This window comes from Oreochromis niloticus, linkage group LG10 (genome assembly GCF_001858045.2).
Source record: "Oreochromis niloticus isolate F11D_XX linkage group LG10, O_niloticus_UMD_NMBU, whole genome shotgun sequence".
Classification (NCBI taxonomy): Eukaryota; Metazoa; Chordata; class Actinopteri; order Cichliformes; family Cichlidae; genus Oreochromis; species Oreochromis niloticus.
The window spans coordinates 4,122,888-4,139,861 of NC_031975.2; the positions used below are offsets into that span (position 1 = coordinate 4,122,888).

The following is a 16,974-nucleotide window of genomic DNA, read 5'->3' on the forward strand; positions in this document are numbered from 1 at the left end:
TCCAAGCCTTTGGCCAAAAGGTTTGGTACACCTAAGACATTATGTTATACAGTCACGGTAATACAATTCATTTTTATTTATATGTTGACAAATCACTACAGCAATCGCCTCAAAGCAACATATATTGAATATATTTATACTGTAATACATAGAAAACCCTAACAATCAAATGACCCCCTCTGAGCAAATACTTGGCAACAGTGGGAAGGAAAAACACACTAATAACAGGAAGAAACCTCCAGCAGAACCTGGCTCAGGGATGGACAGCTATCTGCCTCAACAGATTGGGGTTGATGGGAGAAACGCAGGATAAAAGACACTATAGAAGAGAGCCAGAGATTAAAATTCTGGTGCAGTATTGGAGAGGTTCAAGACCAAAGTGGAATGAATTCTACATAACACTCCCAATTTCCTTAATTGGTAGATTAATTACAGTTAAAATGATTTGACTCCCTCAATTGCTATACCTCTTTCAAAACTTACCAATTTATCTTAGTTGAATTTTGTAATTCTTCCATTTATTTGGAATTACATAACTCAAAGGATATAAAAGTGTCGCCTGTGTAAGTGCAAAACAAGTGTAAGGCTGGCTCTACGAGACTTTGTGTGTTATAAGTTAACAAGTATCTCCTACTGGCTAGAAAAGACAGTTCACCAACTGGTTGGACACAAAGAGAAAGGATTGGCAATCACACTCTCTTGGCTCTATTGCAATGTTTCCTATTCGACTCAAAAATCATACTACAGTTACAACCCAGTCATCAGTAGTTTATGGTTTGGAGGCAAACTGATTAAGCTCTGGGTGCTATTTTCACTTTTGAAATGAACAAATCCTTTTAAACCTTCAGTGATGGATGGAGCCTGTATAACTAAGGTGTGTTTGCAATCATCCTGCAGCTTCAAGAGAAAAACAGCTTGCCAAAGCCAGATTTCTATAGACATCTGAAGGTCAGACACTCAGTAAAGCCATAGCTTCATAATTTAGAAAAAGCAGTGAGACAGATAAATATGGATGGTCTCAAAAAGACTGAGAAAGACTGAGAAAGAGAGCTGGGAAGAGAAAGGGGGTTAGATTATGTTAAGATGTGATTAAAGTTAAAGTTCAACATTTTAAAAGGCTATTTAAAAGTGAAGTTAAACAGAATCATCTATATGTGATAAATAAAGAGGCAAATCTGTTTCATTGCTGCATCACATGTGCCAAATGTAAGTACTTTTGACTGGGAAAAGTTTCCTTGATTTCAAAGATTTTAAAAGCCAAATACGACTGAATCCTCTTCTGAGCATCACCTCCTGTCCTATGGCCTCCTCTGTGCAAAAAACCTTATTCTTTTCTTCTGGGAAAAAAGGATGTTCCAATTTTTAACATCAGGATAGCAACAGTGAGAGAATTCAATACATCCTCAGTGACAGACTGGAGGACTTTGAACAGATTTAGCATCCATCTTTAATATAAATAGAACAAAATGCTATGTAAACTTCCCTGCCTTTAATGCTGCTTGAGGATTTGAGTTGTTAGGGAGGGGTGTGGGGGGCAGTGATGTGGGGACTTTGTGTGCTGTGCATGGTTAAACAAATGTTCATAGACTGTCCAGTTAAAAACCGAAACATTAATTTCAGCTAAAAGGTTCTATATTTTTTATTATATATGCTTCATAATAAAGGTGTTTGAAGCAAGATGACTGGCACTGAGATAAGTTGATTTACTGATGATGATGATGTAGGCTGACATCAATTGCTTATTGTGTTTGTTATTAGACAGTAGTTAAATGTCATGGCCAAAGCGTCAGACATACAGAGGCTTACATTGTTCCCTTTTTAGATTGGGACAGTTGCTAAATGGTTAATACATTTAGCTGATCCCAGGGGCACTCTTTCCTACACGTCCCTCTGTCCTGCCTTCTGAAACAAGCATTGCACTAGTTTCTTTTTATGTACTAAAACAAAGGAAAAAATTGCTGTGATAGAATGTTTTTTCCTGTAGATCTTCAGAATTAAATATATGGACATATAACGACAATTATGCAATAGAAATTGCAGATTAAACTAGGTAGAGAGAACAATAAAGAAATACAAGGAAGTGGTTACAAATTACAATCTTCTCATGGATGATCTCTAAATCATTTTCCCATGAGAATGTTTCCATGCATGCATTTGTCCACTTTCTTCTACTTATCAGGGTAACCGTGGGGCTGGAGCCTATCTAAGCTGAGACAAGGCAAGAGGCAAAGCACACCCTGAGCATATCCCCAGTCTGTCACAGAGCTAACACATAGAGACAGACAACAATTCATGCCTAAAGCCAATTTAGAATCATGATGTAACCTAGCAAGTATGTCTTTGACTGTCGGAGGAAGCCAGAGTATCCAGAGAGAACACATGCATTCACAGGACGAACATGCAAACTTCATACAAAAAGACCTCATTGAGCTGGTGGAATTGAATCAAGGACCTTCTTGTTGTGAGGGTACAGCGCTAACCCCCGAACCCCCGAGCTATCATCGGTCAAAGTTTTGTAGAATGTTTCCGGTACAGATGGGAACCTTTCTATATGGATGATGGAGATATGGATGAAAGATCAATAAGCTAACTGAAAGATCATTTAACAAACCACAAATAATAATTAGTTTATTATCTCTCTCTTTCTCGCCCTCTATATCTATATCCTATATATAGGATAATATAAGAGTGTCAAGTTAGCCCATTATTCCAGTTTATTTAAGTTAAGGTAACTTGAGTTAAAAAAAAAGAAAATTATGCATTTTTTAAAATTCATTCCTTTTTTAGTATTTAAAATGCTTCCATAGATTCTCGTCGTCTTCTATGTAGGTAACAGAGAGAACTGAACTGGTTGTCCTGGCCAACCTGGCAGGCTCACATTGACTGATATAGTTCGAGTGTCTGGTGATAGTAGAAACAAACAGAGGTTTGTTCAGTGTCCATGTACCATAGAAATGATAGAAAGTTGGGGTAAAATCTCTCAAATTGTCAAGAGGATCTGGACAGAAATAACAGTAGAAAAAAGATCGTGTTTTTTTTTCTCAAAGATTTTCCGTTGAAGGCTCTATTCTTGCATTTAATGGACAGATATGACGTAATATTGATTTTTACACCTGCAGCGGTAACAAGGGATCTTGCAGTACCAAAAGCGACCTCATACCAAGTTGAAAATGTGGACCCAAGGCAAGTCCTCTAATGTTATCAAAGTTAATGCCAATCATCATGACTGGAGCTCTGTGATAGACTGCCATGTGGTGATTGTATGAAGCTGATAAAAGAGACAAGAAGTAGGAATAGATTGAGTTAATAAGATAGGATTGGAGGAACAGCTGGACCTCTGTCATTATTACAATGAATCAAAGTCCTGCTGGCTGCTGCTTTTGCTGCCTTCAAAACATTCCTTTTTTATATGTTCATTGCATTATTGTGGGTGTAGTTTAGGCTGTTACTCTATTTACTATGTGCCCATAAGATGATTTAACATTGATTTGAATCTCAATGGTGAGCTGTAGACAACATGTTGTTGTGGTCAGCGACACTCTTAAAAATAGTGCTGTCTTCGTGCTATTGTTAGCCACGCTAAACGAGTCAATGCATTTATAACAAAGTTCAATAACTACATTTTCACTGCACACTGAGAACAATCTGTATTTAAAGCCTGCTTCTTTTAAAGTTGCAGTAGTTTTTAGTAACTTTATCACATAAGTACAAAGAGCTAGAGAGAAGCAATGCGGGGAAAGAATGCAGAGAAACTCTGTATTGATTTGGAGGCACCATTCATTATAAGGCGGACAAATGGAAACATTTCAGAAAAATGTGTCTACTTATGCCCTCACAGCATAGATGATCCAGGTCAGTCCCATTCTAAAGGTCAAGGGTTCAAAGGTTTCCTTTGTTTGCTGTGTTATCTAGCTCTTGTTGTTATGTTAGCTTGCACAGGTGTAGTACTTGTTTCTGGCTTTAAGAAACTGTTTGAAATGCTTAATTGCAGCTTTCTGGAATGTCTCTTGAAATTTATGGCTTTTATGAGGAAACCCACAGTGAGTACTGTGTGTGAAAATGACATAACTGCTACTGAAAACAGTTAGTGGATTGTGGATAGAAAACATGGCCAGAGAGAGCACAGTGTTCTTTTAAATGCCACCAAAATCCTCTAGTGACTCTTCATTTGAGTGTGTAGTAATGCTTCAAGGTATGTTGGAATAAATCAGGAATACAAATGACTCTGGTTTCTGTATGACCTCAGTAAAATCTTCCTCTTGTCACCTGTTGAGATTATTATGGCAGCAATATAAATGAACTACTGTCCTTTAGCAGTAAATCTACCACCACAGGTCTCTTTAATTTTTAGAATATGTATATTCTCAGATAAAAAAAATGGGGGTCAAATAAAATCTCGATCTCTGATATTGGTTGAAGGTGGGTGCTATACTAACAATGAACTTGGGTGAAGTTGACTTTGGAGGTTGTCCTCCTTCTTTGCTATTTTATCCACTGCCAGTTGTACATGCTACTGTACAACTGGCAGCAAAACACCACCAGAGCTGATTTTCATGGCTTGTCCATGGTTGGTATTTGCGACTCATGAATCTGGTAAAGTTGACTAACTCATATGTCACTGGTGTTGGAAACTTAGCTAACATCAAGTTTGTATTGGTTTGTTTTAATATAGCTTCATGAGTCAAACTTTTATAACTGAAAAGCATGTCCCAGCTATCGTCTTGAAATTTTTCTGCTGTGCCATTTTCTAGCATTTGATATTTTATTTTGAAACCAGTCACTACACATATATAATCTGTAAGGATTTGTAAGTGTTATAAAAGCTTACTAACTTCTAAAATCTATATAGATAAAAGCTGATAATCCTTGTGCCAGTTTATATTGTAAGCGTATTGCAGATTGATTAACATATATAGGAGGAGTGAGGGAACGACAATGTTTTCAGTGTAACTTTGCTAGGACGTTAAGAAGAAAGAAATAACCCATCTTTCTCTTTCATATTAAAATCCTCAAAAATATAAATTCATTAAAAACAATGTCCAGTAGAGTAACCTGGAATTTACCTGCTAACCCTGTTTTTCCTGTTAACTACAGAAATATTGTTCCTCTTGGTTTTTGACATGTGATTTACCTTCACGGGTTATACCGGATTGCCACTTTGGGTTCTCCCTCAGACTATTTTTGCCTGAGAGGCAACCAGGCTGGAATTAAAAGATTTCACAGGAAAATTCCACTTCCTCTCTCACTCCATCACTGCTTCCCAGGCCATAAGAGAGCAAAACCTAATTAGACAATTCTGCCTTAAAATAATCAGAAGTACTTTTATACATGGTTTGCTGCTTAAATATGCAGGGACTGGGTCTACTACAGCAAACCATGGCCCTGTGGAGGCATGGAGTTCCTCGTTACTGTTTCAGAAGACAATCTGCAAGAGCAGGATTGCATGTTGATGACATCATCCATGCATCAAATGTAAAATCCTGGCATAAAGATGGCTCTGATAAAAACATGCTTCAGCCACAGTAAGGCTGTCTGTATGGCACCATTATTCTCTTTTGAATGAACAAAGTGTTTTACAGTGGGGACTCTGGTAAACGTCTTCTAGTGTAGTCAGCCGGATGTCCTGTGCATGCTTTATACTTTAACCATGAGTCTGAAATGACATTTCTATGCATGTAGTGAAAATTAAGGATGTTGTATCTGACAAACTCAAGAAAAATCAGGGAAGTGGTTGACACTGTGGTGAATGTGCCTGACCTGAGTATAATGCATTTAAGAATACAATATATGTAGGATATAAATTGCAACAGAATAACCAGATAATTTTTCTAAATGAGACCATTAAGCCTCATTGCCATGGCGTAAATCACCTTACCCAACTTTCCTCTCTTTTGGTACAGTTTTATTTTTGTGTTCCACAAGTGTAAAAAAAATGTATGTGATGTTAGTCATATCTTACTGTCAGGGGGTTGTAAATGTTCCAGACTCTGTAAATACTGCACATAATGAAAGAATGGTGCATAGTATATCTGATATAATTCACTTTGGTTACTTTAGTTAACATGAAAGTAGACCTTGGACTATATAGGCACATAGAGTAAACTGAATTTTAATTGCATTAATCTTGCTTAATTAACCTCATTTCTGTTCTGCTTTAAAAATGTTGGTAGCAGTTTAAAAACATCTAAATATGAATTTTTTAATGAGGATCTTTTTGAAAATGACAGCTCACACTGGGTTTGATTTATCCCCAAATTGCTGTATTCATTATTAATTACTAGAAATTATTAAGTAGTTTGTAACTCACTTTAATTGACAGGACAAATCTACATTTTGTACATCTCTAAAAATTACCAAAATATTTAGCACCGTGACCTGTTAATAATAATTCTACACATGACACAGTGCCAAAGAGCATCATAATCATGCTAATCTAACTGTGCCACAATCTTTGATATTCCTCAAAGGAAAACAAATGTTGCAAATGCAAATGTTCTGGACTGTTTTGTTTCCGTGCAAGTTACGAGCATTGAAGTTGAGTTTTAAATTAATTCCCTATCTCCTGCATCTGGGTCCAGACTGGAGCCTATGCCAGCTGTGATAGGGCGAGAGGCAGGCTGGATAGGATGCCAGTCTGTAACAGGGCTAACACTGAGAGATAGACAGCTATTTTATGGGCAACTTAGTACCATCAATAAACCTAACGCCATGCATGTCTTTGGACTGTGGGAAAACACCAGAGTACCCAGAGAGAACACACACAGACAAAAAGAGAACATAAACAAAAGTCTACAAACAAAGACCCCAGACTAGATTTGAACCCAGGACCTTCTCATTGTGGGGTGACAGTGCTAAACACCATACCACTGTGCTAAGGTTGAAGCGTAATGAGATAATGACGAATCCTATCAGAGAATGGGCTATTTTAAATGTCTTTCAAAAGGGTGAAATAGACGAAGAGAGCTTGGATTGGACAGTGCTACTGTAACTTATTTTATTTGAGTGAAACATTTATGTAAATGACAGGCAGAGAGTTGCAAGAGCTAAGAGGTATGCAAGGAGTAGAGGTATTTGAGTTTAAAGCTATATAGTAGATGAGATTAAATAGCAGCACAAGTGAAATGGAAGAGTTACAAGATGGTATTGAGACCTGCTCTGAAGTACCACTGACAGTGGTATTAACAAAAAGACCGAAGGTGTAGCTGGAGGCAGCAGAGCTGAAGATGCTAAGATTGGGATTGGGATTGAGCGGGGTTGACAGGATTAGAAATGAGTACATGAAAAGGACAGCTCAAGCTGGGCGATCTGATGACAAAGTTAGAGAGCCAAGGTGGAGTTGGTTTGGATGTGTGCAGAAGAGAAGTAGTGGATATATTGGACAAAGGTTGTTGAATATGGAGAGACCAGGCAGGAGGAACAGAGAAAGGCCACAGAGAAGATTCATGAATGTAGTGAAGGTGTCATGACGCGCTGTGAGGCAGGCAGGATAGGACCCAAAATGCAGGACTGAGGCAGAACTAAACTTGAAGGCAGATTTATTGGTGGGTTTACAGATAACAAGACTAAAACTGATAAGACACTAGGCTGGCAGAACACACAGCACTGAGAAAGATCATGACGAGGAACAGAAGGAAATGCAGACAATAAATACACACAGTGAATCAGGGCAGAGAGGAAACACTTGGGGAACACAGCTGGACATAATCTAACTGACGAGACAGGGGAAGCAAAACTGAACATCATGCACACAGGACACGTGACTGTCAGAACAAAACAGGAAGTAGGAAAAAGAGATGCTGACTCAGACACACAGCTTGACGTGGGAATATAATAGCACACACATGGCAGACGGACATGACAAAGCTGAAAGACAGAGAGAACCAGGAAGCTGAGACAACAGAGAATGAGCTGGAGAGCGAGGGACAAGTAAGAGAGAGAGGGAGACAGATGCAGAGAGAGAGGGAGAGCGAGAGGGGAAGAGAAAGAGAGTGTCATTATAGACAACACACCGGGGATGTAGGGGAGGACACAGCAAGGAGAGCCTAAGACAGAGTGGACACAAAATTAAACAAGAACTACGAATTAGAAACATAACAAAACTCAAAGACTCTCCAAACTAAAGATTAGTATCTTAATAACCTGCAAGAAATGAACAAAAGACTAAGCAAACTCAAAACCCAGGACCATTACAGAAGATGGATATGAAGAGTGCTGGGTGCCAGAGGCGGATGCTAGGGACAGGCTGAGATGGAGGCAGGGCTCTGCTGCGGTTGTGACCCTAAAGGTGACCCCTAAAAAGAGAGAGATTGAAATGAATAAATGAATGAATGAATACCTGCTTGGGATGATTTTGGAAAGTGTGTGAAAATGTCAGACAGACTAAAATTTGATCTATTTTACATTTTCAAAACTTGCCTAACAGTTTGTAAGCAAATTAAAATATTTCAGCTGTCAAAACATTTGGAAACCGTACAAGTCAAAATATTTGTGAAGAAAGTGTATGTCTTTGTGACACTCAAATCACAGTGCAGATCCAGGAGAAGGAGGTGACTCCCAACATCTGGTAACTGGCTGAAAACTGGCAATTTAGTGGGAGCAACAATTTTAGCTCTGTCTGTAAGTGATAGACACAGCTATTGCACTTGTTGCTCTGCTTCCATGTTATTTTGCAGATTAACAGTGCTGTAGTATCTTTGTTTAGAAATGGCTCTAAACTAAAGTCTAGAGAACGTCAGTGTCAGCACTATGTGATCCCTGCATATTTATATCCGAGTTGTTCAAAGGCTGATGTTGCTTTAACATTCATTCGGTGTTCCTCTTCTCTCTTCTCTTCATTCACCTCTCACCTTCTTTCCTTTCCTTCATTTTCCTTTTTAAATTCAATCCAACCATCCTTCTCTCCTCCGTGTCCCCTTCCTGCTTCGCCTCTTGGCCAGGCCGGGCCAGTCTGCATGGCAAGTCCTCCCTGCGGATAGAGGATGTGCGTTCAGACGACCAGGGCTGGTATGAGTGTAAGGTGCTGATGTTGGAGCAGCAGTATGACACCTTCCACAACGGCAGCTGGGTGCATCTAACTGTCAACGGTAAGAAGCATCTGACATCATGCATTATTCAGACAGTTCAGTGTAAAGTCAGTGTGAAACAATAACTGAATAGACAGTACAAGTAGAACAAAGTCATACCTTTGTTGTGTATGTGTGATATATTATTACCTTCTTATATAGACTTTTTGACAGTCTTTGAAGGAGTTGCACTACACTAGTCGATGGAAATCCAAGATTTCAAATTGTTCTTGAGCTGAAGAAAGATGCACACTTAACACAAATTGATACAAATGACTGTCACGACATTCACAAAGCAAACTCAAAGGCAGACAGAGTAACAAAAATGATTCTGCTTTGCTTTATGTCTCAGAAATAAAAGAAACAAGTTGAACATAAATATATATACAAATATGAAAAACATTTCTAAAGGGATGCACACTTAACACAAAGACATATAAAAAACTACCATAAAGACAGGCAAAGCAAACTGGAACTAAGACTCACATAAAAAAATGAAAATAGACACAATGTAGTCAAAACAACTATGACAAAACTACAGAGATACAATGAGACACAAATGGACGAAATGGAAAAACAAACTGAGCAGAAATAGAAACAAACTGAATAGATCAACCCTCAAAGATACAAAATAATGAATGCAAATTGATAAGCCTTTTACATTATTATTTCTTAGCCCGTGGATGCACTGAACACATAAAAGAGTGTTTGCACAACAGATGCTGAAATGCCTAATAATGTAGATTCTGTGAATAGGCTGCATGTGCTACATCTTTAATGCAACACAAGGGTTAGAAGTAAACCTAATAAAGTATAATACTATTGTAGATAAGCCACTTTGAAGATATCAATTTTAAATCTTTTATTCTAACCTCCTAAGACCCGAACTCTTTCAAGGCATGCATTTTTAATTTCTCTTTGCTATTTGGGCTGATTGGGACCTGATGAATGTAAAAACAAAGAATAAGGTGCTTTTTTTTTACCTGATTTTTGTTTCTTAGAAATGAGATCCACATAAGAGGACATTTGTTTTAAATTTCGATAGAACAGTGGCAGTGTAATGACCTCGTAAGTGGATATCAGGCCCTTGTAGCGCAAAATTGAGTATTTTGGTCTAGGCAACCCAAAATGTGATGTCCACATATGTAGACGCCAGGTCCTAGGAGGTTAAAGGTACAGTCAGTCATTCTATTTGGTTATTTCATAGAAGAAAAGATCATATTGTCCCCATAAATATACCAATAATAGGCATAGGTCGCTCTCAGGAGCTCAGTGAACTCCAGCATGATACTGTGATAGGATGTGACCTGTGCAACAAGTCCAGTCGTGAAATGTCCTTGCTACTAAATATTCCACAGTCATTTGGTAGAGGTACTATAACAAATTGGAAGGCCTCGTAAAATCACAAAACAGGGTCTGTGGATGCTGAGGCACATAGTATGAAATCCAGCAAGAAGCTTGTTGATGGCTACCAAAAACATCTGGTTAAGGTGACATTTAACCAGATGTTAGTGTGGGTGTGTGTATGTATTTGAGGCAGTATTTGTCCTTTTGATCATGTGTTAATAAAAAAAATCCAAAATAAATGTTATCTTATGCACCAATTCTTGTTTTTTAGTCATTAAAGATATCTGCTGTACAGTTAAAAGAAAATCATTAAAAGCGATTCATCCAGGATGCGTACTCTTATTAATTCCTACTTCTAATTACTTCATGATATAGTTTTGTTCTGGTTACAGCCTAATATATACATATGCAGTCCCTTGTTACATTAATATATATACACATTTATGCACTGATCTATAATTATTTAACAACAACTATCTAAACATATCCATGCATTCTCTTCCACTTATCCTTATCAGGGTTACAGGTGGGGCAGGGCCAATCCCAGCTGTCATATTTAACATCCTACCTCATCTGTATGTTAAAAAACTCAGAAAAACAGGGCTATGCATTGATTTAACAATATGGCTATTATATGTATTAGAAATAAATCAAATCACAGCTGAAAGATAATGTGAAGCTGTACTATTAGTAAAAACAGCTGGTTAAACTTTGTAAATTTATTCAACCAAGTGATTTCTCACCTTCTCAACTAGTTTGAAAGTGCTGGCTGAGCCTGCAGCAGATCAACTTGCTTGTTTTATTAAAGCAGAGTCTGTAGGAGCCGAAGCCGTCTGTCGGTTATCAGGGTTTTCTTTCCTCACGTGCTGATGGAATTAATGAAAACGCTCTGACATTGCACTTTAACTATTCTACATTAAACATGTTGGCCAAGATGACCAGTAAGAGAAAACCTATTTGTTACAATGATAATTCACAGAAGCTCCTTTTCTTTCTAATGCTAGCTCTCTTTCAACAACATTGTTAATTTGGACATGAGTGTTCATTTAGTTTTAATAGTGTGTTTGCTAACATGTTATTTAGGTTTAATCATAATTTAATAATTTAATCATCTAAATTTTTTTATTTTTAGTCTAGTTTTAGTCAACTAAATTGGATTTAGCAGTGCTTAGCCTAATGGTGGAGTAGGGTTTCCCTGCAGGGAAAAAAAAATCTAATAGGAGGGAAACGTAAGGCTGGCACTGAACACTTCAAAAGATAAACACTGCTGAAGGTTGCATAGGGTTTTGCTAATTATAAGCAACTCAGTAAGCAACTTGATAATATTGCTGAATCAGGTTTTTGGTCAAGTAGCCAGTTAATACATATATCAAATGTACCAGGCAATAGACATTACATCTCAAATAATATGTAATGAACATGAAGATTTCAGGGTAAAAAAATTTGATTGGACAGCACTTTCTGCTCCCTATAGTAGCCATAGAGCATCGCTAAAATACAGTTCTGCTATAATTCACGAGAGGATAGTCTAACAAATCAGTCAGAATTTGCAGACCTGATATGAATCTTTAGACTACTAGTTTCACCTAAGCAACAGTCCAGAAGCCATACATATCCTTCTGTGTTACGAAGATGTAATAGAAAAACCCCTGCAAATCCTCACATTTGAGAAAGAGAAGATGTTCAAGATTTCTACTTGTCTAAAGGGATTTTTAATTCAGCCCTTTAAAAGAGTTAAAATGTAAAGCTGTACCAGGATTAATGCTAATGTTGTGGTTCAACTGACAGTATTTGTGGTTTCTGACTGTTTACACTGTGGCTCTTTTGTAAGAACTTGACTTGAAAAAGTTGTCGCTGAGCAGAGCACTGCGTCCCCTCCTGTACAAGCAGTGTCACAGATTTGCTGTGCTTCTAGAAAAGAATACCAGACAAACTCCTGCACACAAACCAAGCTGAGTGTTAACACTCACAGGGCTTCACAGATGAGAATATTCTTGCCTTCATGTGGCAGTTCTAGCACTCGTCAACTCACTTAATCAGACAGCATATGAAGATGCTTGTTGCTGTGGTAACAGACAGATCAGATACAGTCCTGCAGCCCCTGTCCCCCACCCCCCAAGTTCAGTCTCATCAGCATTGCGTTTATTCTGTCTTGGTTCTCCATCCTCTTTCCCAGCAGTGTTTAGAAGCCTCAGGCTCCTAACTCAGCCTCCTTTCTCTCCGTCTGTTACTCCTTTACTGTCTGTTAACATCCTGTCTCCGTACCAAGCATGAACCACACGGCTCCGATCGGCGCTGTTGTCAGACAGTCAGTGCTGTACGGGGGACAGCTGACAAGGATGCCAGTTTTCCAGAATATATTGCTAAAACTAAGCTTCACAAAGTGGATGCGCTGAAGTTGACTGTGTTACATTTTCTTAGATAGAACATTTATTAAAGTGGTCAAGCTGTTTGAAAATGAAATACTTTTAATGTGTTGAATATACTGTTGAATATGTTACTGTGTTTCCTTTGTTTTTCCACTAAGAAGGAAAAAGATAGAGCAGTTTAGGTGTAGCCAGTATTGGTGGAGGTCGTTATGACAACAGTCTTATACAAAGAAACCCAGGTTATTTTAAAAATAGTACCATGCTATGTGTTATTATGGTATGTGGCTAAAATATGCTGGAAGTTAGAAGACTAATTTCTGCAAAAGTGAGTACACTGAACATTCGTATGTAAACATGCAGTCACTAGAAGTTGGATGATGCCTTCGGTGTTTAGACTTTAGAAGGAAGGATATAAGTAGGGAAGGGAATTGATAAGAATTTAGCGATTCTGATTCTATTATCAACATCAGTTACTGATTCTATTCTTTATGGATTGTTTTACTGATTCTCATTGGGTTCTCGTTGGCTCTGCTTTGAGAGTTACAACCATCACTAAGCAGCATATCAAAGAGATTACATTCATTAAATTATGCTGTGTAGTCGAATGTCTGTACATGCTGGAGGTATTTCCTCTCTTTGTTGTGATCAGTGTGGTTACTCAGAAAAAGTAATGAATTACAAATACGACACAGAACACTTTTATTTAAAGTAATGCAGTACCTTACTTAATTACTCAAAGGAGGTTATTTGTTACACTGTTTGTTACATTACTTCTGCATTTCTGTAATATGACCTGAAATGCATCGTCTCATAATGTAAACGTATAGAAACAAAAATCCCTAGCCTTTTGAGGACACACATACAGAATCTTTCTCTCAGTAAGTAGGTGTGAACACACAGCTAAGATAAAAACCAGCATAAAGGGACTTCAAAGCGATTGCGACAGTGATTCTACTTTAGAAACGTGATCATGTAGAAACATTGACTGCTCATCAGTTTGTTACATGTTGAAGTTCAGCGTCTGGCTGTTGGGCTGGGGTCAGCATTCACTCAGCTCTAACATCACTCTGGGTTCTTAGCTAGCTTAGCATTAGCATGCTGTCTGTGCAGATGATTGCAAAGAGCAAAAGTTATGTTAGCAACATAATGCAATTTCTGTTCTGGGTTGAGTTTTCACTTTAGTGTTGTCATTTTGTGCAATAAAAACAAATATTTAAAGTGTTGTAAATATCCATGCTGTAGACTGTGCCACTATTTTCCTCCTCCAGCACGTCCACTGAAATCAGCTGATAGTAGCACAAGTGCAAGTAGAACTGGTACAATTCCAAGGAACAGGTTCTCTGCAGGAACTGGTCCTCGATTCCCATCAAATACATTTTTTCTCTATATGCACTCTTGTAATAAATTAAGTAACAATTATTGCTGTAGTGTTGATATCTTTAATTAGTTTAAATACCACTCAAAATACTTTTTGCTATGCCATTCAGAATGGCCTGATGTGATTAAAAATACAGCAACTGAATTATTATTAATATTTTTAATCTATTAAGTTACCGTCCTAGCCAATGTGTGAACACGAGTTAATAGCTTGAAAAATAATCCCTTTACTTTTTTGGTTGCCTTTTACAGTCATATGTACTATATAAAGGATGTGGAACAGCTTTTCCATGCAAATCCAAAGGATCTGAACTTCATGCTCACTCCTGAGAGCTCTGCCTCAAAGCCTCTGGCCCACTGCTCCCCCACTGCACCAACAGTAAACAGTTACTTTTTCATATAGGACCAGATACTTTTAGCTTTTTTCCTTAATAAATAAAGTCAATTACCATCACTTCTCCACCACCTTAAAATATGTTAGGTAAATATGCATAAAGAGAAATAGGAAATGTGAAGATTGGCCCAAATAGTCTTATTTGTTCAATGTAGCTGAGTTGTATACACTGATATAATTAGGGTCCATTTCTAATTCACATCAACTCGGTTTCCCTGGGTCTTTTCCTGTGTGTTATGATTACATTTTTTTTTTGTTGGTACTGGTACTGGTTTTATTTTGTTGTATTTATCCGCAACACCTTAAAGGCCGGTCCATGAAAATAGTCGGACATAAACGCTGGTTTATAGTAAATGCAAATCTTCTGACCGTCCAACTAAGAAGATAAATAGCCAACCCAAAAAACCTCATTAGACAGTGAAGCTGATTGAAGAAGGGTTTTAAGTGTGACCAGTAACTTTATGAGGAACACTGGGAGCACGGCGCTATACTGACCATCTAGATGAAGCAGAACTTCTAATTATAGTTCTTCTGTTTGCACTCCACCCCTCACTGCCATTGTCAAACATCTGTGGTTTTTGGTTGTCACACTGTGGCCTTCAGTGCCATCAGGACTGGCACATTAAGACAGAAGCGCTGTTTCTAGATTTCTGGTGAGATGTTCTGTAAAATTGCCTCCTTCATTCCTGTCAACTTCTGTCACTTGAGAGCGGCATTCCTGAAAGAGTGTATGAGTGGAGACATCAGCTGCAAGATGGGAAGTGTTGGTAAAAATCAGTTTAATAATTATGCAAGTTTCTGCTTGAATGATTGAGTGAAATTTTAGGTTACCTAGCAGGGAAAAACCTTACCTTGCTTGTATTAAGGCTTTTTTCCATTTAGAAGATTTAAACTCCTGCACTCTTTGGTCCTTTCAGTCATGGTGAAGCCCAAATGCAGATAAGGTGATACCAAAAAAAGAAAATAAAAAAAGGTTCAAATGTTATAGGGTTGGTCTTCATTGCCTCCCTCTTGAAAAAGCACACCATTCTGCAGCAGCACTTTGCAGTGCATGCTACATGCCAGACCCAATATCTCTATTTTGTGTCTAATGAAGTCTTTCTTATTTTTTGCTCTTCTTTATCTCTGCCTGCTTGTCCCTTCTTAGTTTTGACATGTCTTTTCCCTTTCTCGTCTGTGTGCCAGTTTGCACCCTCGCACGTGCTTTTCAGCACTTCTTAAGGTCCTTGAGGAGAACAGAATGAAGGGGTAACTGTTCCTCCTCCCTGTCAAAGTCAAAAAGCAGATGCACACATGATTACTGGCCAGTGGAGTGTCCTAACCACTAAGACAAAATGCAGAATTAAAAATTGACTCATAGATAACTACTGTAGTCAGTATACCAATTAGTTATCATAGTAATTAGTTATTGTTAGTGGCGGAAGAAGAGGTAAAACAGTTTGTCACACTGCTGTGCCATTTATATTGCATATTGAAATTTATTTGCAACTTACAGCCTTTAGGTTTCACTGCTAGTCCGTCGTAGGATTTGTTTACAAAAACAGTTCGTTTTTGTTTCATCCTGTTTTGCTCCACAATGATATTTGAACAGCATCCTGCTGGACTGCATGGCAGAGCGTGGTTAACCTGTGACTACCTCCCTCTTACTAATGCTCTAAAGCACCCCTGCAGAAATAACAGAAAACGTTGGAATGGGGGCATGAGCTGTTGTTATCCAAGAATTTCAAAATCTTCTGTTTCTCCACTGCCCAAACAAAAACACAGCTAAGAAAACACAAATATTTTAGAAATCTGTCAAAAAATCGCTTAAAACTAAACATGACATTCTAAATAATTCAATATTTTTCTGCCTTTTTGTAAAATAGCCCAGCTAACTGTCACAATATCATATTTGTCCTCTTGATTTGATCAACCAAGACTTGTGAAAGCAATGCTTTGTAAAAGCTACTGTTGGTTATGGGAAGTAGAATTTTCCTTCAGTGGAGCCACTCTCTCCAACTGTTTTCCTGTCAAAAGAAAGGAAGAAATGTAAAACACAAACGGTGATACTGTGGAAAATGCTGTACAATAATGTGTATGCAAAGAACACACACTATGCAGTCTGTATTCAATGCACCTACCCTAATACTTACACTAATACACTAATCTTTACCAAAAATGATACCTTTAAGTGATATTATTTTCATGTACTAGTGTATATTACTGTATTTTCATACACACAAATAAAGTCCAAATTAAAGCGACTGACAGGTTGAGCAAATAACAACAGCACTGGCAATGAGATTCATGTGTACCTAGCTTAGGTAGCAACTTTGAGTGTTAGCTGCAGTATCCAGCAGTCTTTCATAGCAGTACAGTTGCACTGATCCACCCTTTATTTTAACCAGTAGTAAGACAACTAGTTACAAGGAAATATAGCTATATA

At 37.9% G+C, this 16,974-nt stretch overlaps 1 protein-coding gene across 1 annotated transcript in view; it reads left to right on the top strand.

Moving 5' to 3' along the window:
• The window catches only part of igsf9bb (immunoglobulin superfamily, member 9Bb), a 146,264-nt gene that overhangs the window by 31,820 nt on the left and 97,470 nt on the right, over positions 1–16,974 (top strand). Inside the window, 1 exon segment of the mRNA XM_013274190.3 lies at positions 8,937–9,083. Coding sequence (XP_013129644.1) covers positions 8,937–9,083 — 147 coding nt within the window.